Here is a 21,601-nt window from a genome sequence, read left to right as displayed (position 1 = left end):
CTGGTAAACCAGGTTTGATTTCATGCTCCTTCACATGCAGCCAGCTGGGTGACCTTGGGCTTGCCACGGCTCTGATAAAGCTGTTCTGACCAAGCAGCAATATCAGGGCTCTCTCAGACTCACCTACCTCACAGGGTGTCTGTTGTGGATGTAAGTGAAAACAATAGCAAGCAAACTCTTTCTGGTAGTAAAAAGTAGCATATGAGGACCAACTCATAGAATCATAGAATTGGAAGGGACACACAGGCTCATCTAGTCCAATCCCCTGCATAATGCAGGAACTTACAACTACCTGCCCACCACACTGACCCCAATTTCATGCCCAAGTGATCCCTCCACCAAAAATCTGCAGAACCCAGCCTTTCCTCTCTTCTTGTTTAACGAGAGCCCACCTTTTACTTGCTCCTTTCTCTTCCAGCATACTTGTCCAGAAGATGACTCTCATCATGTCAATGAATTTATAAAAGTCTGCCCTAGGAGAGTCCAACATGCACGTCTGGTTACCTCCCCCCCACACCCCATCTAAAAAGGAATTCCAGGAAGACATGGTCACTCCTGCCTAGGGTCCCCACCTCCTTCACCTCATCCATCAACTCCTGCCTGATAGATATGAACAGAAGAGGTAGATGTGCTAATTCTACTTCTAAGCAGTATCCTCTGAAATCTTCAGTATTACAGTCCTGTATTCACTGTGAATTGCAGCTCAGTTACATGCTTTGCTAATAATGTGATTTGGACAGATTGCATTTTAATTGTTCCCAGTCCAATGATGCTGACAATCATCTGGGTTGCAGTTCTGGCAACTGCTATGAGGTGGCCTGAAGTCTCCACATAAGCAGTTTTGCAAAAGCTGTAATTCCTTTAAGGTGGTGAGTGAATCTGGGCCTTTGAGAGAAATTAAAGTGTTTTAAAAAGAGCAAGAGAAAAGACTCTCAGAGTTCCCTGCTCTATGATGTGACTATTGCTGGACTAGAACCCACACTATTTCCTTTCAAGGGTTCGCTTGTGCTTACAGGTGACTGTTTTTGCTCTCCAATGCAGAGCAAATAAGATATGGAATACTCCTTCATGGTCCAGGGAACAGGATTCTTTGCAGGGGCAGGGAATAGAGAAATGTATTTTGTAAAGATTATGTGATAAACATACATATAATGCACATTCCCACTTGAATGATGCCTCCTCAAAACAGCCCTGGTTACCTTTATTTTTGTGAATGTAAGCCTGCAATGTGCTATTGCATTGTTCAGGCATTTCTCAGTGGTCTGTTTCCTCAAAAGCAGATATTCTCTGTCCCAAGACACCCTTTTTAAAAAAAAAAATGAGGAATGCGGCCACTTGACACCTGTCAGTCTCCAAAATCATGGCACTTTCTAACAGCTGACTAATAATCAGTATAAAAGGGGGAGGCTGCTGTGAGGGTGGGGAACCTCTCCTGTTTACTTTACTTGGGTGGAAGGAGGGATACAGGAGTGGTAATGAACAGCTGAAGCATTCGGGCACTGTGGGACCTCCTTGTGCAAGAGAGCAGGTGTACGCTTTCTTCGGTGGCAGACTATCGGTGGGAATTGAATCTTAAAATAAATGTATCTGTCTCTGTTCTCTTCTGGAACTTAAGAACCCAGCTCACAGTTGTTTCACAGTGGATTCTGAAGTTCATCAGAACAGCCGAGCCTTTTGTATGCACCCCATCCAGTTGAGCTCAACTGTCTCGTCGATCACAGACAGATTAAAAAATAGTAGGGTTGAAACAGGTGTCAGGGGACCTGGGCAGAAGGCAGGACCTCTAACAGATTATTCTTGTTAAATGTCAGGGACAACGGAACATTTTAAGAGTGTCTGGGAACATTCCCATATTAATTGGGACATTCATTTAGCTCTGAAAATTGGGCCTTTTGATACAAATAGTCTCTGTTTTAAGCCACTCCTACTAATAATAAGTGCATGGAGGCAATGTTGTAATGGTTGCGGAGCATTTCTTTTGCATGGACATATGACACATATGAGACACTGCAGGATTTAATTGTGCAAGCCTGAGAATCTATCAGAACAGAATTTGTTCGTGATGTTTAAATGCAGCCTCTATGATAGAAGTCTTTTAACATACTTCTGAAAGAACATTTCTATTTTTCTAGTTCCAGTTGAAAATTGTGTATGAAAGCTGGGATTATATACTAAGCGCCCTGACTTTAGTGGACTTTGGACTGCCCTGTAAGAGATACAAAATGTTCATATGTTCTACTGAACAAACTTGACTGATTAAAACTATGAAGACTTTCTGATTTCATAAAGTTATGTTAGGTAGAACAAAAAGGGTAGTCAATTTTTCACCATAGAAAGGACCAGTCTAATATCTGGTGCAGAGATTTTAGTTCTTGCAGCTAGTCCTAAACACAAAACATTTATCTCTTGCAGCTAGTCCTAAACACAAAACATTTATCTCTCTTCAAATGTATAATTCAATTTTGAGTAGAAGACTGTTGGGTATTGTTGGCTCGTCAATCGTTGCAAAAGGCCTAGTTAATTTTAAATAATTCTGCCAGATAGTTTTGTGCCACTCCTAACCCCACCCAAACCTACAGCAGCAGAAAATGTTTCCTTAAAGGATATTATCAGTGTTGTGCCTCTTACTATCTGGAACAAACATGACAACAGCTGTTGAACATATTTTACCCTGGAGAGGGGAAGGGTTATCTTCATAGGACAAAATGGTCCTAAAGTTAAAAACTGTAGTTTTAACCTCCCTGAACTACTGCCCAGTGAGAAATCTTGGTTAACTTTTCTCTACTAGGCAATGTATTTTCAGGGTGGAAAGAATGTTATCTTTTTTCTGTCTGGGCCTTAGGGATGCTCTTGAATATCATGGCGTATTGTCTGGTCACTTTTCTTTGCTCCAGGATGGAGAGATGGTTTTACTGGATGGAGGGTGCGAGTCTTCCTGTTACGTCAGTGACATCACTCGCACGTGGCCCATCAATGGCAGGTAGGCTCTCCTCTCAGCAGAGAAAATCTCATGTGCCATTCTTAAGAGGCTGTGGAAGGTGCATTGCTTTCACACGGAGAAGGGAGGGAGAGGCCAAGTGTAATTCCAGTAAAACTGTGGTTCATTTGCTGTTGCTTTAAAGGGGCTCTTTTCTGTTTCACTGCATTTCCAAGGCTTTCTAGCCATGCCATCCTAAGCAGAGTAACACCTTTTCTAGGTCAACTGAAGTTAATGTGCTTAGAAGAATATAACTCTGCATAGGACAGCAGTGGTAAATTGCTTATATGAATAATCTGTATTACCTGATTTGCTTCACAGACTCCAGTGGAATGGTTTAGAAATGTCGTGATGCAGAGTCTCTGCACATACAGAAATATCACATGATATTGGAATGTTTTAGAATGCGCTGGAGCAAATCAGTCAATTTAATCTTCTCCCCTTTTTAAAATCTAGCAGTTCAGGAGAAAGTGTTCCTGCCTGGCCTTCTCCCTAATATGCTGATTTGTTTATGCACAGAATGGATTTGACACGGAGGGGGAAGATTTAAGAGATACAATCCCGCACTTGCATTCCAAAGAGGAATCAGGCCAAAAGAGCCAGAAATCTTGGTTGAACCCTTTAACGAATGGCTTTTCCTATCTGCTTAAATGTGGTGATTGGCACTTGTCTTGCATTCTCAGATTCACGAGTCCCCAGGCGGAGCTGTACCAAGCTGTACTAGAAGTGCAGAAATCTTGCCTGAGGCTTTGCTCTCCGGGTGTGAGCCTAGAGAACATATACAGCTTCATGCTGACCTTGATTGGACAGAAGCTAAAAGATTTGGGAATCCTACAGAAGAGCACCACCGAGAATCACCTCTTCAAGGTACTTGACCTCTCTTTAACTAATAGTCAGCCAGCTTCTATTTCTCTGTCAGAGAAAAAAATAGTACACAGGATTAGGTTAAACAGACCATTCCACCTGTGAAATGCCAGCCTATATACCTGTTGGCGGGATTTTTAACATGGTTGCAGAATGATCCTGTAAAAACCAAGAGTGTGTTTTTGAGTGTATCCAAGCCACTCTTCCACAATACCTTACTGATATTTTTCAGGTATTCTAAAAGCCAAATACATATTGGAGAATCTGATTGCCTACTGATATATCAGATCCTGAATGAAGCCAATTTTGAGTGGTATATTTGGCTGTGCCAGATAACTTGTGGTGAAGAAGTTTAAAGGGCTGCAGATAAACTCTCAGTTCTATCTCCTCTAGGGCTCTCTCCTTCCTTTTGCTGCTGATTTCTAGGGGGAAATAGCATCTCTGCAGCCCAGTGGTACCTTAGGGAGAGCTACAGCCAATCATTGCAGTGCTTTTGCAAATGGTATTGCTTTGCAGGTCTGCAACTTGCAAGGTTGTTGGCTTCAAAAGTGAAATCCAAAATCTACTGTGCTTTCCCCACCCATTTCTCAGGGAGCAGGAGAGATGGAGGAAGGAGCAGTGGCAATTTGGCAAATCAGATTTCAGGTTAGGGGGAATCTCTTTAGCCAATCACAGAAGCTTGCTCTTTTTTGAAATTCTTCTGTGCATAGGCAAAGAAGATAAAAGCAAGGGTCTGGTTGAGCTAGACTCCATTGCTGAGAGGATTGGAAATAATGCACTGATTTTGGCTTTAGTTGCTGCTCTGGCTCCTGCTGCCTATGATCCTGCCTGCCTGCTTGGAGAAGAGTGAAGACAGCAACTGGATTGGCTGAAAACATTTTTTAAAACATTTTATTTTATTGTTAGTTATTCTTTGGGCTTGGTATGTAGTAGATTGGGGGTGGGGGGTTGAGGCCAAGGACTTGATGTCCTTCTTTGGGGTGCCTTTTTGATTAGGTCTTTGATTCTTCAGGTTTTGTGCCTTGTAGTTCGGAGTTTTTATTTATTTATGTTTAGATATATACGACTGCCACCCCTGAGAAGCTGGCTCTGGGTGGTTAACTACATTACATAATACATAAAAACATTTAAAACAATAGAACAATTAAAATAGTTTTTAAAATTTTCATTCAATTCCATTTTAGCCGGGGCCTCTTCTACTCCAGGAAAGGGTTCCTGTAGAAGGGGACCAAATTGATGATGTTTACTATTCATTGGCCCCAACCAAATGCCTGGCAGAAGAGCTGTATCTTGCAGGCCCTTCAAAATTGGGCAAGTTCTTGAAGGGCATGCTGCTCTTCTAGGAACTCATTCTACTCGGGGAGGGAGGCAGGACCGAAAAGGCCCTGGTTGAGGCCAGACATATGTCTCGGGGGGCAGGGACCACTGGTTTGACTTGGCAGAGCACAGTGCCCTTCATGGGATATAGTCTTGTTTGGTCCTGATGGTTGTGTAGAGGTAGTGAGGCCAAGGGCCTCGGGTGTTTGTTTGCTTTGGTTTTATTCTTAGGTTTTAGTTTTTGCTGGCTTTGTGGTTTGCAGTTATTTTTGTGGAGTTTAATAGTTGCTTGGGTCTGATGGTAGATCGTCTGGGAGGGGAAGCCAACCGTTCCATCCTTCTGCTTTGGTTCTTTGATTAGAGTGGGTTTAAAACTTGGTTAGCTTATTCATTTTTGTTTTGGAGGGGATTGTGTATGTGGGGGTTCTGCTTGGGTTTTAAAAATATATATAATTTTACTTGAATTGCTCTCTCGCTCTCTCTCTCCCCACCCCCTGCTAATCACTATTGCACTGGTTCTGCTCTCCTTGCAAATCCCGTCCCCCACACTGGGATTGTGATTCAGTTCTCAACATCAGTCCAGTTGAGCTGGCATTTGCCACAATGGCACTAGGTTCTGCTGCTGGGCACTCATAAATTACATTGGTTCTGCTGTCCTTGCAGAAACGCTCCCTCCCTCAGTTTGTACTTTAGAGATTCTAAGACTTGACCTGAGTCCCGTTGGGTTTTGGCACAATGGCACTGGTTCTGTTGGGCACATTGCATTGGTTCTGCTGCTGACCTTGCAAAGATGCCCATGCGTGTGTGCGCACACACACACACACACACACACAAACACACACACGTTCTACTGCAGAGATTCTCTGGGACATTCTGCTGGGTTTATATTACCTTGCTGGGTTTGTATTACCTTGGAAACAATGGAGGATAGAGGCACCTTTTTGGGTGCGCATAGAATTGGACACCCAGGTCCAATGTTTTTGGAACTTGGGGGGGTTCTTTTTAGGAGAGGTTCCAGCAGCTCTGCTGCAAATTTGGTACCTCTACCTCAATCTTCCCCTTCCCCAGACCACTGAATGTACCCCAGGATAGATTTGCCATTGACTTTAATGGTGCATAATGAACCTGAAAGAAATTGGGATTCCTAAATATTACAAAATCTGAACATCATACTGGTATTGGGATTTAGAATATCAGGAAATGCTAATATTTTTCATTTCCAATATACCTCAATCAGTAAAAACCCGATTTTTGTTTCTTTCACACCCGTAGTAAAAACCAAGGGCTGGTGGCAGTACCTCTTTCACTCAGCAGATGGCGCATCATTTAGGCATGCAGCTGTTTTAAAAGAAGGATCAATTTAGTGGGGTGGAGAATAGAATGGGAGGGACTGGTCTAACTTGTCAGTGAGATCCTTAAACAGAACTGCCAGACTGTCAGAGAGGAATGCTTCATTTTGTGATGGTTTTGAGAGGCTTTTTTTTGGGGAGGGAGGGGGATTTTGTTCTTGTGATTCTGAATCTGTTTGTGACTCTTTTTGATTCTGAATGAGCTGCGTATTACTGAATGTAACAGATGTGCTATCTTTTCTTTGATAGACAGATGGAAGTTCAAATAACACTTCAGATTATTCTCACTTTATTATAACCAATTCCTTGAATATTAGGGATGGGGGTCAGAGTTTGTTTCAGTATAGCAGGTGTTTTAAGGTAAAATTTCATTCTCGTGTTGAGAGAAATTTTGTCAGCAATGATCCCAAGATTTGGATCTGGACAGCTCTGCCCTTCATAAATGAGAACAAGCCAATGAGCTGTAAGGATACCATCAAATTCTGTTTTGGTTGGCAAATTCACACCAGGATTAAATTTCACGGTGGAGCTGAGACCTTATCCTGTTGGGAATCACAGTTATAAGTTATTTATCTTTGTGTGGACAGTGAGCTGGACAGTCTAAATGCTGCTTTGAATGTGGTGGCTGTTCCTTTATCAAACATTGGGGTGAGGGGTGGTATTTCTGGCGTTAGAAAAATTTAGCAGACTGGTATAGCGTGCATGAGGAGAAGATTTACTTTCCTGTGAGATTATCAGGCTTGGGGAAGGTTACATGCATGTATGTGTACATATCTACTAGTGAAGAAAGAAGAGTGTACATGTCATATGGATGTAAAGCTCTGAATCTGGCCTACCTGTCCTTTATTCCTGCACCTGACAATGAAATGTGCAAGGCAATCTCAAAGCAGAAGAGAGGAACCTTGGAAATAACATTATATGTATTGTTAGTGCCCCCAAGTATGCTTCCCTACTCCCATGAAAGCATTTCATAGTAGGGCCCCAAACAAATTTCCCCTCTGGGTCCCCTCCTCACATCACCCACATACAACTATAATATCATTTGAAACCACATGAACTGGACAGCGCCATGGTACCCTAGCCCCCTGTGATTTTATCCCCCTAGCCCCTGTTCCAAGGCTACATACAACTGAGAACAAAAAAACAAGGATAGGAAAAAGCTTAACCCTAACTGAATTAAGAACCTAAAGGTTAAGAATATATGAGTGTATAGACCCCAAAATTATGGAAGTTAAGTTATCAACATTAAATATTGAAAAAAAAACATACAATTTGATTTGCAGCTGAGGCTGTCACCAGGGCCTGTATCTGTTATTAATTTATTTTGTAATAAATACACGTAGATTTTTGTATATTTTTCAATATTTGATGTTTTTAACGTCATTTAATTTAACTTAATTGTGGCTGTAATCTCAGATATTCTTAACTTTAAGGTTCTTAAACCAAGGGCCTATACAGCATGTATAGAGTACAACTCTGTAGGACTGATTAATTTGGAATAACTACTGTTTTGGTTTGCTACTAACAATTACTAATGTTAGTTATCAACTATAGTCCAGCCACTGAAAGAGCAGGAAAGAATTGTGTGACATAAGCAACAAATAGAGGTGAAGGGTACATGACCCCCTCACTGGTCTCCATATTGGCTTCCAGAAAGAGAAAATGGTTACTAATACAGGAAGCAGCATTGACTGTTGACTTCTTCATTCCACTCTCACAGAGGAAGACCAGGGTCACCGATCAGGTCCTGCATGTACCTTATATTCATCCCAAAATGGTGGTTCTGCCTGCTTTGATTGGGAGTGGCAACTGCCAATCCTTGAGATGATACAGGGTTTACAGGGAGAAGATGCTGTTAGGAGTATTGGTCTGTTCAAGGAGAAAGGAATCAATGTGCTTACTTCCTTGTAAGAGAGAAGGTGGTTTGTATTACCTTGGAAACAATGGAGGTCCACCACCTACCTATGTTGGTTAGCGGAAGAAGATAGTAAGCTTGACCTCACACAGATTCTTCTTGAAGAGGCTATTGTGTGAATTAGGTTATTTTTGTAAGTGATCCATCAGATCTGTGGTCCAGTGGTTACCTCGGAGAGATTCATAAGTAAGCATGTATTTAGGTGGTTATCCGTCTTGAAATGGACCAAGTCCTATGAGAAGAGGCTGAGGGACTTGGAAATGTTCAGCCTGGAAAAGAGAAGGTTGAGAAGAGGACAAGATTGCTGCATAAGTGTTTGAAAGGTTGTCACTTAGAGGAAAGCAGGGAAAGGTTAATGCTGGCAGCACAGGACCCGCAGTAATAGCTTTAAACTACTTGTAGCACAGTACTGGCTACATATCGGGGGGGGGGAATTAAAAATCAGAGTATCTGTTCAGTGGTAGAATCGGGTGGCTAAGGAGGTAGTGAGCTCCTCCTCACTCTTTAAGCAGTGGTTGGACAGATACTTACCAGGGATGCTTTAGTCTGATTCTGCATTGAGCAGGGGCTGGACTAGATGGCCTGTATGGCCCCTTCCAACTCTAGGATTCTATGAGAAGAATCCCAGATTTTGTATTTTTAAGTCTTGTGATTTCTTGACCTTCTTTCTTGAGGGACTGAATTATTAGTGGGATCAGGCTTTCAGTTACCCAAACTTAGTAGAAAGTTTAGTTTTGAAAAGAGACTCATGTTTTGGAGAAACGGAACATATTACAAGGTGTGCAGTCAACCACTGAGTCCACATGTCCATTGTACTCAGTTGAAAGTGGCCTGTCAAATCAGCAAAAGAGTTTAGGGAACACAGTTAAGGATTGCGCTTAATTAATCAATCTTAAACATTTAGAGATATATTTTATGTAAATTTATCAATCAAATTACTAATATTTTTGTACTAATCTTAATGTTGTAACCCAGATCTTATTGTATGACTGAGTTTTAAGTAATGTGTTTTGGTTTTTTGAATTTGGTCAATGACCGTAATAATAACTCAGTTGAAAGTATAAACAAGAAATTGTTTCCTGTTTTTTTTTTTTTAATAATTCAAATGCGGACAAACCATGGTTCACTGTTATGCCAGCTTGCAAGAAGAATTCTCAGGATCATGCACTCCCCCCTTCCTTTATGTGGTTTGATAATTAAATGCTTCTGGTTTTGTGGCAAACTATGGGAAAGCAGCACTGGAGAAATGTCTCTAGGACTTCACCAACTTTTATTCCACCACCAACTTGACCATGAATCAATCCGCATAAGAAATCCTTTCTAGACACCACTGTACATGTACATATGGAAGCATAACTGACACTTTATATCAGAAACCTCCTGATCAGCAAGCATATCTATATGCCTCCAGCCACCATCCTAAACACACCAAACGATCCACTGTCTATAGCCAAGCTTTGCACTACAGTCGCATCTGCTCCTATCCCTCAGGATCTACAATAGACATTTTTTGGAATTACAATCTCCACCTAATAAACAAATCAACAAAGTCAGAGGAGGAGCTGCGGGCCCTGTGGGAGCTTCAGCTTTCTGCAGGGCCTGCAAAATGGAGCTCTTCCGCCAGAGGCTGAGATCTTTCCCTGATGTTCCCTCCTGGGCCCTAGGATTCAGAGATATACTGCCTTTGATCATGGAGGTTCCTTTTGGGCACCATGGTTGGTAGCCACTGATAGACCTATCCTCCATGATTCTTGTCTAATCCTCTTTTAAAGCTGTCTATGTCTGTGCCTACGTCCTAGTTTAATCGCTCTCTGTGTAAAGAAGTCCTGAATCTACAGCCCATCACTTTCACTGGATACGATCAAGTTCTAGTATCTTGGTTGCTTGCTTCTGTACTTTTTTCCATTTCTGTAATATCCTTTTAAAGATAAGGCAACCAAAAGTACACACACTACTTCAAATGAGGGTGCACCATAGATCTATACAAAGACATTATAATATTGGCAGCTTTATTTTCAGTCCCCTTCCTAATAATCCCTAACATGGAGTTTGGTTTTTCTTAAGTGCTGTGGCGTGCCATGCCAGTTTCAACAAGTTCCAACTCAGTTGACATAGTTTGTGATTCAGATGTAATCATAAATAATATTGGCACAACAGTGGAGGTAGTTAAGTCATGCATTAGGAGAGGGGTGTGTGTGAATTGAAGGATCTCCCAGTTTCATTCAAATCACGGTTCATTATTGTATCAACTATGCTCGTGTACATTTCTACTATCAAGCTCAATGCTGTTGTTCATCCTGGACAGATACCTGCACTTGCTTGGCTTGGTAATGTGTTGTTCTTTGTTGCCTTGTAGGCTGTTCGGAAATACTGCCCACACCATGTAGGACATTATCTGGGAATGGATGTTCATGATACTCCTGACATATCCCGCTCAATCCCCCTCCAGCCAGGCATGGTGATCACCATTGAGCCAGGTAAAAGGACTCAGTATTAACTATTCTGGAGCAAAGCATATAAACATTTTCAATCACTGTGTATGTGCCATGTGATTGCCAAATATGGTATTTTTAAAAATTACTGTCCTGAAATTGTGCGTGTGGTTTTTAAAGAATATTTCTGAGCTCTGATGAACGAAGTGAAATAGTAGAAATGTAGATAATATCTGGTAAAATTTTAGACAGTAGCAGGATAGTAGATCAAGTTTTCAGTGGTCAATCTTCAGATGTCCTGGCTATACTACACCCATCATGTAATAAATGCTGTATGCTTTTATCCAAATGCTTAGAGCACTTTACATACATTTTCTTACTAGTCTTTTCTATAACACTTTAAGGTAGGTCCAGTGATTTCATTATAATTTCCAAGAAAAAGGTTCCACGGTCTTCTTCCATTCCTGAAAATCTATGATTCAGTAGTTTAGATACATAGTCTTCTGTAAGAAGGAAACCCTCAATGCTCTTAATGAGAAACTCACCCAGCAAGCAAGTGTCTATACTGGCGGGACTCTAAATCCCATCCATGTACATAATATCAGTGCACATGTTTGGCTCTCAACAATGTATCATATCAAAAGAAATTTCGTAACAGCTGTAGAGACTGCCAGTCCTAACAGCAGCTATAGGTAACTGTACTGATCTTCATGGCAGCCCAACGTCTTGTTGATTTTTGCCAGAGAGAATAAAGAAATCCCTGTCCTGACTCAGCATCTGTGTTCTCACTACAAAACAGAGACCCATTGCACTTCTGTGAGGGCGGAAGAGCAGTGGAGCATCTTTCATAGGCTGAAATATGTAGCAAGACAAGAGATGGCAATAGGCCCACTGTTGGGTGCGGATGGACAAACTCTAACGGAGGATGCAGAGAAAGCAGAAAGGCTTAGTGCCTATTTTACATCTGTTTTTTCCCACAGGTCAAAGGGTTTAGGCACATCTAGAGATGGCCGTAGCCAAAGGATAGTGTCTGGGTGGCAGGTTAACATGGATAGAGAGGTTGTAGAGAGGCATTTAGCTGCACTGGATGAGTTCAAGTCCCCTGGGCCAGAAGAAATGCACCCGAGAGTGCTCAAAGACCTTTCCAGAGAACTTGCACAACCCTTATCCATCATCTTCGGGACCTCTTTAAGGACTAGAGATGTCCCGGAGGACTGGAAGAGAGCAAACGGTATTCCAATCTTCAAAAAAGGGAGGAAGGATGACCCAGGAAACTACAGACCAGTGAGTCTGACCTCTGTTGTGGAGAAGATAATGGAGCAGATATTAAAGGGAGCGATCTGCAAACATCTGGAGGACAATTTGGTGATCCAAGGAAGTCAGCATGGATTTGTCTCCAACAGGTCTTGCCAGACCAACCTGGTTTCCTTTTTTGACCAAGTAACAGGTTTGCTGGATCGTGGAAATTCGGGTGATGTCATTTACTTGGATTTTAGTAAAGCTTTTGACAAGGTTCCCCATGATGTTCTGATGGATAAGTTGAAGGACTGCAATCTGGATTTTCAGATAGTCAGGTGGATAGGGCATTGGTTAGAGAACCGCACTCAAAGAGTTGTTGTCAATGGTGTTTCATCAGACTGGAGAGAGGTGAGTAGCGGGGTACCTCAGGGCTCGGTGCTCGGCCCGGTACTTTTTAACGTATTTATTAATGATCTAGATGAGGGGGTGGAGGGGACTACTCATCAAGTTTGCAGATGACACAGAATTGGGAGGACTGGCAAATACTCCGGAAGATAGAGACAGAGTTCAACGAGATCTGAACACAATGGAAAAATGGGCAAATGAGAACATGATGCAATTTAATAAAGATAAGTGTAAAGTTCTGCATCTGGGTCAGAAAAATGAAAAGCATGCCTACTGGATGGGGGATACACTTCTAGGTAACACTGTGTGTGAACGAGACCTTGGGGTACTTGTGGATTGTAAACTAAACATGAGCAGGCAGTGTGATGCAGCGGTAAAAAAGGCAAATGCCATTTTGGGCTGTATCAACAGGGGCATCACATCAAAATCACAAGATGTCATAGTCCCATTGTATACGGCACTGGTCAGACCACACCTGGAGTACTGTGTGCAGTTCTGGAGGTCTCACTTCAAGAAGGACATAGATAAAATTGAAAGGGTACAGAGGAGAGCGACGAAGATGATCTGGGGCCAAGGGACCAAGCCCTATGAAGATTGTTTAAGGGACTTGGGAAAGTTCAGCCTGGAGAAAAGGAGGTTAAGAGGGGACATGATAGCCCTCTTTAAGTATTTGAAAGGTTGTCACTTGGAGGAGGGCAGAATGCTGTTTCTGTTGGCTGCAGAGGAGAGGACACGCAGTAATGGGTTTAAAGTTCAAGTACAACGATATAGGCTAGATACCACTCAGCTCTAGGCAAGCTTTTCTCCTTAGCTTACACAGCTGCTAAATCCCCAATTATTAGGTCTGTACCAGACAAACATTATGATCAAAAATTAGAGACCCAATGTGGTAGAATGGACTCGAATCTGAAGAACCTGGTTCGATTTCCCACTCCTCTACATGTAGCCAGCTGGCACAATTCTCATAGGGCTGTTCTCACAGAGCAACTGTTAGAGCTCTCAGCCCTTCTTTTCTCATAGGGTTTCTGTTGTGGGGAAAGGAAGGGAGAGTGATTATAAGCCACTTTGAAACTCCATTGGGTAGTGAAAAGCGAGGTATAAAATCAACTTCTTATCTCACAATGAAATAGTATGGTTTTTGACATCTTATCTTTTGCCAGCAGAACAAAGAGAAGACTTCTTTCCGTTAATTATTTTATTTAAAATAAACCATAACTTTTCTATTAGGCAACAAATACGTAAGTATAAATGGGTGCTATTTAATACAGAAAAAACACGTGCAATAAAAACCAGGTCTCCTAACAGTTCTCAATCTTAGCTAAATGGTTTCTGTACCTGGGAGGGTTCATTACACTTTTTCTAAGATTAAGGTTTCTAGCTCATCATCATCATTATTTATTCACAGTCATTGACCAATAGTTACAAAAAGCAAAAATATATATACAAAGGGATTAAAATCAGGTCAATCCTCTACATTAAAATTTTAAGAACTTTCAAAACAGTAAATTACATTCTCCCAATTTTTAAAATTCCCTAAAGAGATGCAGTAGACCAAGTACTTTATGTAGCATTAGCAGGTTTCTAGTTGGTTGGCAGAATGTTATGTAAAATATGGAAGCCTCGAACATGATTTTACTTACCTATATAAGATCTTCCTTGATTGAAGGCATCAACAGAAAGCCCAATTGTGGTGCAGGGTGGTTAGGCAGCAGACATGCAGTCTGAAGCTCTGCCTATGACGCTGGGAGTTCAATCCCAGCAGCCGGCTCACAGTTGACTCAGCCTTCCATCCTTCCGAGGTCAGTAAAATGAGTACCCAGCTTGCTGGGGGATAAATGGTAATGACTGGGGAAGGCACTGGCAAACCACCCGGTATTGAACCTGCCATGAAAATGCTAGAGGGCGTCACCCCAAGGGTCAGACATGACCCAGTGCTTTCACAGGGGATACCTTTACCTTTATATAAGATCTTCCTTGATTGAAGGCATCAGCAGAAAGCCCAGTTAGCCCCCTTCCACTTCACATTCTGTAGATACAGTGACAGGAACAGAAATAAATCTTTCTAACTCTTAACACACGATTGTCCTCTAATAAAACAATTGGTCCCTAAAGGGATTATGAAGATAAGCAACAGGTAGACAAGATCTATCTTGATAACTCTCATTAAATGCTGAAAGCAAGATTATAAGTCTAAAACTGGCACTTAAGAGCTATCAAGCTATTTCTTTAGCTACACTAATGATCTGTCAAGTTAAGAGGCAGTTCTGTACTTTTCCTGACCAACTCCTGAACCTTACACGAGCGACATAAGAGTACGCATACTAACATGTATACATGTGATAAAGATCATGAACATGCAAACACATCCTTTGAAATATTTCAATACTATCTTGTCTTAATTTTCTTAGCTCTCTGCTAATGATTTCTCAGAGTGTAAGCAAGCTTCTCTGCAGAGGTATGGATCACTGTGAGGTGATTATGTGAGCCATATAATCCATCCCACAGTACCTTAGGTATCTGTGCTGTCTACCTTTATCTTGTCCCAACTGGCATAGTACAAAAGGTGTTCTCTTATTGATTTGTCCCACTGATTCCTGGTGCAATAAGCGAACACAACCTGAAATGTAGAATTATACAACTAGAAGGGGTCATACAGGCCATCCAGTCCAATCTCCTTCCGAGTGTTCCTGGATGAAGAAGATTGTTCACATCTCTCTGGTTTCAGGCCAAGCTATAGGACTGAAACAGGATTGGTCACTCTGGTAGATGACCTGTGCCAGGAGACAGACAGAAGGAGCGCACCTCTGTTGGTTCTTCTGGATTTCTCAGTGGCTTTCGATACTATCAATCATGATATCCTTTAAGACTGCCCTTCCAGACTGGGAGTGGAAGGTACTGTTTTGTGAAGGTTCCAACCTGATTGGAGGGTAGATTTCAGAACTTGATGCTGAGGGACTGCTGTTCAGCCCCTTGGACTCTGACAAGGATCCATCTTGACCCCTGTGCTTTTCAACATCTACATGATACCACAAGGCTTAGGTCATCTGGAGATTCTGACTGGTTTGCTACTAAATACATGGATGACACTAGGAATGTAGTTCTAATTTGTATTGTTAAAAGGTTGCGTTTTACGCCTTCTCCAACTCTCTAGGACAACCCCTATTCTGCCATGTAAGCTTGCTGGGTGACCTTGGGCCAGTCACACTCTTAGCCTAATGTACCTCACAGGGTAGTCGTGAGGATAAAAAAGAGAGTACAGGAGGATAAAGTAAGCTGCTTTGGGTCCCCATTGGAGAGAAAAGTGGAATCAAAATAAAAATTTTAGAACTTGGCCATCTTCTCCCCTCCCATCCCACTTTGTTATAAACCATGCATGACAAGGCTGAGCAAGGAAGTGGAAGGCCACATCATATTGACTTTTGCAAGGCATACTAACTAAAACTGACTAGACTGTGTTTAGAGGTCTCCTGTGACTTGAACTGTCAAAACTTGAGTCCATAACAATATCATGTGTAATGTCTCTTCTATTTTCCATTAGCACAGATACAAAGACATTGTTCTATTAGAATTTTAGAATGTTTTCCAAGTAGTATAAGTGAATATACCTACTTGTCAGCCTTTTCTTACATTTTTCTAAACCATGGAAGACTTGCTTCTTAAAATGTAATCGAAGTCCTTCCTTTGGAATAATCTTATTCATTTCCAGGCATCTACATCCCTGAGAATGATGCAAGTGCCCCTGAAAGATTCCGTGGCATTGGTGTACGCATAGAGGATGACGTTGTGGTGACAGAAAACACACCACTGATTCTGTCAGAAGATTGTCCAAAGGAGATATATGATGTTGAACAGGTCTGTGGCTCTTGACCACTGTTCAGCACTTCTCAGGTACAAATCAGGAAATGTGCTCCTTCTTAAGTAAATACCTTCATTTATATTTTTATATTAATATATATTAAAGAGTTACAGGATGTCAAGACTGATGGGTAGGTTGTAGAGGAAACGTTATTGGGAAGAATTATCTTGGACAGAAAAAATGAAGAAAATGTATTTACATTTGGCAAGTATTCTACTTTATTGCTAATGTTAAAAGAAATCAGATGAAGAATCTGTATTCCACCTTCCACTATTTGGACTGTGGGCATGTTCTGTAATAATTTTGTTCACTGCTTGTAACGGCCCATGTGCCTGAGTTTCTCGCAGACTGGGATGAATTCTGGCTTTCATGCAGATCACCTTTTATTTCAGTTTGGAAGAAGGACATAATTTTGCTTTATTCTCCTTAAAATAATATTTTCAAGATATAAGTACAAATGTTCTGTCTGATGGATGGTGCTTTATAGAGGATTACCAGACAAAAACATCAATGATGTCAGTTGCTTCTTCTAGATGGTAAAAGAAGGTCTTTTGCATTAGGGCATACATTGAAATTGTGGTGTGTTATGCCTATGAAATACATTTAACAACTTGATCTAATGCAGAATGATTTTCAAAGTCTTATGCTTGACTAATTCTGCACACAGTTGTATTTGTAAATTAGTAATATGCAGACAAATATCCATATAGGGTTTGTGAGCTAATTTAATGGGTCTGACTAGATTCAGAATTCTGTTTGGTTTGAGTGAGTTCCTTTCTTGTCTCCTCACATCTTTGATTTTCTTTCTTTTCATCCGCTCTCTAGACATGAGTGAAGATGTTAGGGATTACATTGGGATGTGCGGATACCCAGAAGCAAAATATTTGCAAACTGAAGCTGTTAAAAATGGTATACATACTTTAAGTTGCTGTTTTTCTTGACAAAATACACAACAATAGTGACCAGGAAAACATCAGACTCCTATTTCCAGATTTTTTTCTGAGAAAGGTAGAGCATTAAACATATATACAACTGTTAGGTGAAGGATATTATTTTGAAGTATTCCTACCTTCTAAATACAAAATATAAAGTGAGACTTGAGCTTTAGACAATTGCATTCTGTGAAGAAGTTTAGGCCTTTCTTCTTCATGAAACAAAGAGTCCCTGTTTACTTCAGCTTCTGATAGCATAATGATAGGATAATGGACTAATTTCTGGAAACGGAAAAGTGAAAACAGATACCAACATGAATTAAATGAAAATGTTGTATTGATTTAGTTAGATCAAAATACAGCTTTTGTCATGGATTTTTTTTAAAGGAGGAAATGTCACAGAACAATCAAGCAACTAGACTATGTAGAGCTCTTCCGTGATCTCTAAATAGGAGGTATTATATTCGTAAAGAGAAATATATATTTTATTCAGTTAAGTATTCAGCTAAGTATCAGAAGGAAGACTGGTAGAATTTTTAAAAAGCTTTAAAACTCAGAAGTATGAGATTGCCAGTGAGGGAGCTTTTATATGCATCTGTACCCCTCTTGCGATAATTCAAGGAAAATTGGCTAACAGCTTTACCAATAAATTGATTTTCAGTTGTTTCAGTCTTTGGTGAGTCTCTGCTGTCTAGTGAAAAAGAGATCAGTCACTAGATAGACAGGTTTCAAGTGCAATTTTAATGGTTGGTGAGGCTACAACATGCATAATACACTCAAAAAGCAGTTCCATGTGATTCTAATATCTCTGTAGCAGCCTAATAGTGGGTGACTGACTGCTCATGTTCCTCCTATCACAATACTGTGCCACAATATTAAGTCACTAGGTTGTTTGTTTGGTCCTTTAGTTGTAAGGAGGATGTGGTTGGATAAGCATGTCAGCATAGCATCTTCACTTTGGGAAAAATCCAGGGCATAAAGAAGCTGGACAGTACGCAAGGATTTTAATCAATAGGGCTAATATCACTGTTTTTATAGGGGAAGGAAGGATACTCAAGAACAGCATACTTTTTCTTTTTGTTAAAATTATTTTCTTTCAAGGCCTAATACAAAACTATTTTTAGGTATAATAGATCTGCTAATTAGACTAAATTGGGCAGTTTTATTTTGTTATGTAGACAATATTCTAGACAAATCAATGTCACATCAACAGTCCCAAGTAAATATATATGTTCTCCTGTATTTCAAATGCCTTTTTTCTTAGAATTATATGAGTTTTAGCACCAGTTTTAATTAGCCCATTTAAAGTAACAGCATAAGTTCTGAGTTTTTAGTGGGGCTTTGGTTTTCCTTTTGTCATTATGTACAGCTACATTAGCTAACAATTCAGTTTTTAAAAAAAAATCAAACATTATCAATTGGGTCTGCATTCTGCTGAAAAGAGGGTACTTTTTCTTTAACAACCGTTTTTACAAAGCCTTGGTAAAAACCTTGAGCAGCTTTTTCCATAAAACTATGTTGAAAGGCATATTTCTTAGAAAAGAAGGTTCCTGAGATTCTTAAAAGAAGCTGTGCCAGTCATCCTGTTGAATATCTTCAGTGCTAATTTTATGCCTGTAGTCCTTGTAAGGTGCACTGTTGTAAACTATGAAATAATCTTTACTGGATTTTTATTTTGTATTATTTTGTATGAAGTATTGTGTAATATAACCATGTCTTCCATCTGAATAAAATGCTGTTACTTTTCCTCAGGTATTGTCTCCCATTTTAAATCCTTAAAGTTCAGACCAGATCTGAGCTGTCGGTAAACAAATTGTTGTACATCATATGCAACTGTCTAATTCTTACCTGTTCTGAGACAATAGGGCTGAATAAAAAAACAAGAACCTACTAAGGCTTCGGTTGTGAACTGATTTACACACAGGTGGGCTATCCACACTAGTGCTTTATTGTATGTAGTCCTGAACTGAGACTCGTGTAACATATTTGGCTTTATCTGTAATTTCTGCCCTGTTTACCTCTACATTAATTTACTTCCTATGCTTAGGGTGCTAGTTAATTTGCTGCTGCAACTCTTAATACCTAGGTAAGTTAGAAATTACCTGGCACAATTCACACAAAAAACACTGCTGTTTCTAAATCTCCGTTTATCAATCCCTGAGTTTTGCTAAAAGTTGCATATTTCTATGATAGATTGTCATAACTATATAACTTTTATCCAGAATTAGACACTGAAATAATAGATTCTAAGTGATATAACTCTTAGATGTTTTTGAATTATGTACCTGGAGACAATTATGGAAAATACCATGGACTGCAAGAACAAATCCATCTGTTCTTGACCAAATTAAACCCAATTGCACTCTGTAAACAAAAACCTTCATACTATGGTCACATGTGTACTAACATGATTATGCTTGGTAAGATTGAAGGAAGCTGAAGAGGTAATACTTGAAGGGCTATCATATAGAAGATGGAGCAGAGTTGTTTTCTGTTGCCCCAGAACAAATAGGTTGAAATTAATTCAAAAGAATTTTCAGCTAAACATCTGGAAGAAGTTCCTCACAGAGTGGTTCCTCAGTGGAACAGGCTTCCTTGGGAGGTGGTGGGTTCTTCTTCTTTGGAAGTTTGTAAACAGAGGCCAGACAGTCATCAAACCGAAATGCTGATTTTTATGAACTTAGGCAGATTGTGAGTGGGTGGGCTGGAAGGGCTGTGCCAGAGTTCATCTCTTGTTGCCCTTCCTTGCATACCCAGGGAATTCACCATTGTGCAATGGTAGGTGAATTTCCTCCAGGCCAGGCTGGATTCTGGAGATTTTTGGTGGGGGGATCACTGTGGGTGGGCAGGTAGTTGTGAGTTCCTGCATTGTCCAGAGGGTTGGACTAGATGACACTGGATATCCCAATTCTATGAATTTAGGTAGACAAAGAACAAGATGGATGGATAGAATCAAAGACATACGTAAGTAGATTATCCTTACAAAAACTGAATGAAATGACTACATACAGAGTTGCATGGCAGGTCTTTGTTTATAAAGTCACCAGGAGTCTGGTGAAACCTAAAAACAATAATATTCTGCAGAGAACAGCACTGCTAATCATACAGTAATACCAAAGAAGCAAATTCTACTGTATTCAATGGGACGTTCCCAGGTAAGTGCGCAGGATTGCAACCTAAGCTGCATACTTGTTTATGAAATGGTTTTGATACCTGGAAAGCAGCTATTTAAGAGAGAAGGGTGTTCATATGGCAAGAAGGGATTGGAAACTAGTAGGAAGAGTTTGTTAATTTGTGTTTAGTTCTTATGACATGTTAGCTATTTTATGTAACTGCTCTCTTACCAAATCATTCACAGTATAAGAAAAGTTAGAGGGAAAAGGACAGTTTTAAAAGAGGTTAATGCTTTAAAGTATTTTCTGAATAAAAGATGCATACATTAAAGACAGGGGGCATGCTGTAATGCATCTGTGGGTGTGGGGAAGATAAGTAATCATACATGCATGTAGACATAGATGTATGTTAATGCAAAAATAGTCGCTGAAATAGGCTGCAATCCTAAGGTAATTTTTCTGGGAGCAAGCATCAGCAGAATTGGTTAGGATTGCTGTTAGGGTTATCCAACAGTAGATCTTACTCCAATATAAGCATGTGTAAGCATTAACAGCAAAGTGCCATGCTGGTTTTAAGTTCTAGCTTCCTTTGTTAGCAGCTTTATTGGCTGCTATCAAGGATCCAGTCAGCATCAGTGGCAAAAAGCTTGAGGATTTCTCTTTTGCTAAGTTCTACTCTTCCTGCAGTCGGTAAAATGAGTACCCAGCTTGCTGGGGGGTAAACAGTAATGACTGGGGAAGGCACTGGCAAGGCCACCCTGTATTGAGTCTGCCATGAAAATACTGGAGGGCGTCACCCCAAGGGTCAGACGTGACCTGGTGCTTGCACAGGGAATACCTTTACCTTTACTCTTCCTGCAGTGTTGGGGGGGGGGGAATGATCCTTCAGACACATGAAAAGTGAATCAAGGAACAATTAGCAATTTAAGATGCATTGGCCTAACTTTTGGGAAGTTAACTGAGATTTTCAGATGCTCTTCCTGTCTGCCTTGCCTACAGACAAGCACAAGCTAGAGGCCTTTAGGAAAGCTAGGAGGCAGGTGGGAATCCCAAAAACTTGCCCTGGAAGATTCTGCAACTCCTCAGGGGCTTAATATCCTCCCCCACTTGTGTTTCACACAACACGTCCACGTCTCATGAAGCCCGCTTGGTTCTCCAGGGGTCCCACTTTCCCCTTCCTTGTTGGTTAATTTGCGTGGTCG

At 40.7% G+C, this 21,601-nt stretch overlaps 1 protein-coding gene across 2 annotated transcripts in view; it reads left to right on the top strand.

The window, feature by feature from the left end:
- The window catches only part of XPNPEP3 (X-prolyl aminopeptidase 3), a 36,889-nt gene extending 17,713 nt beyond the window's left edge, over positions 1-19,176 (top strand). For both annotated transcript variants that reach the window (XM_077339393.1, XM_077339394.1), the window contains exons 7-10: positions 2,895-2,980; positions 3,661-3,844; positions 10,779-10,899; positions 16,205-19,176. In XM_077339393.1, coding sequence (XP_077195508.1) covers positions 2,895-2,980; positions 3,661-3,844; positions 10,779-10,899; positions 16,205-16,365 — 552 coding nt within the window. In that variant the 3' untranslated portion in view covers positions 16,366-19,176. The remainder of the gene's footprint in view (positions 1-2,894; positions 2,981-3,660; positions 3,845-10,778; positions 10,900-16,204) is intronic.
- Positions 19,177-21,601: the final 2,425 nt, after the last annotated feature.

The sequence above is a fragment of the Paroedura picta genome, chromosome 5 (genome assembly GCF_049243985.1).
Source record: "Paroedura picta isolate Pp20150507F chromosome 5, Ppicta_v3.0, whole genome shotgun sequence".
Classification (NCBI taxonomy): Eukaryota; Metazoa; Chordata; class Lepidosauria; order Squamata; family Gekkonidae; genus Paroedura; species Paroedura picta.
This window is presented reverse-complemented; position numbering and strand designations above follow the sequence as displayed.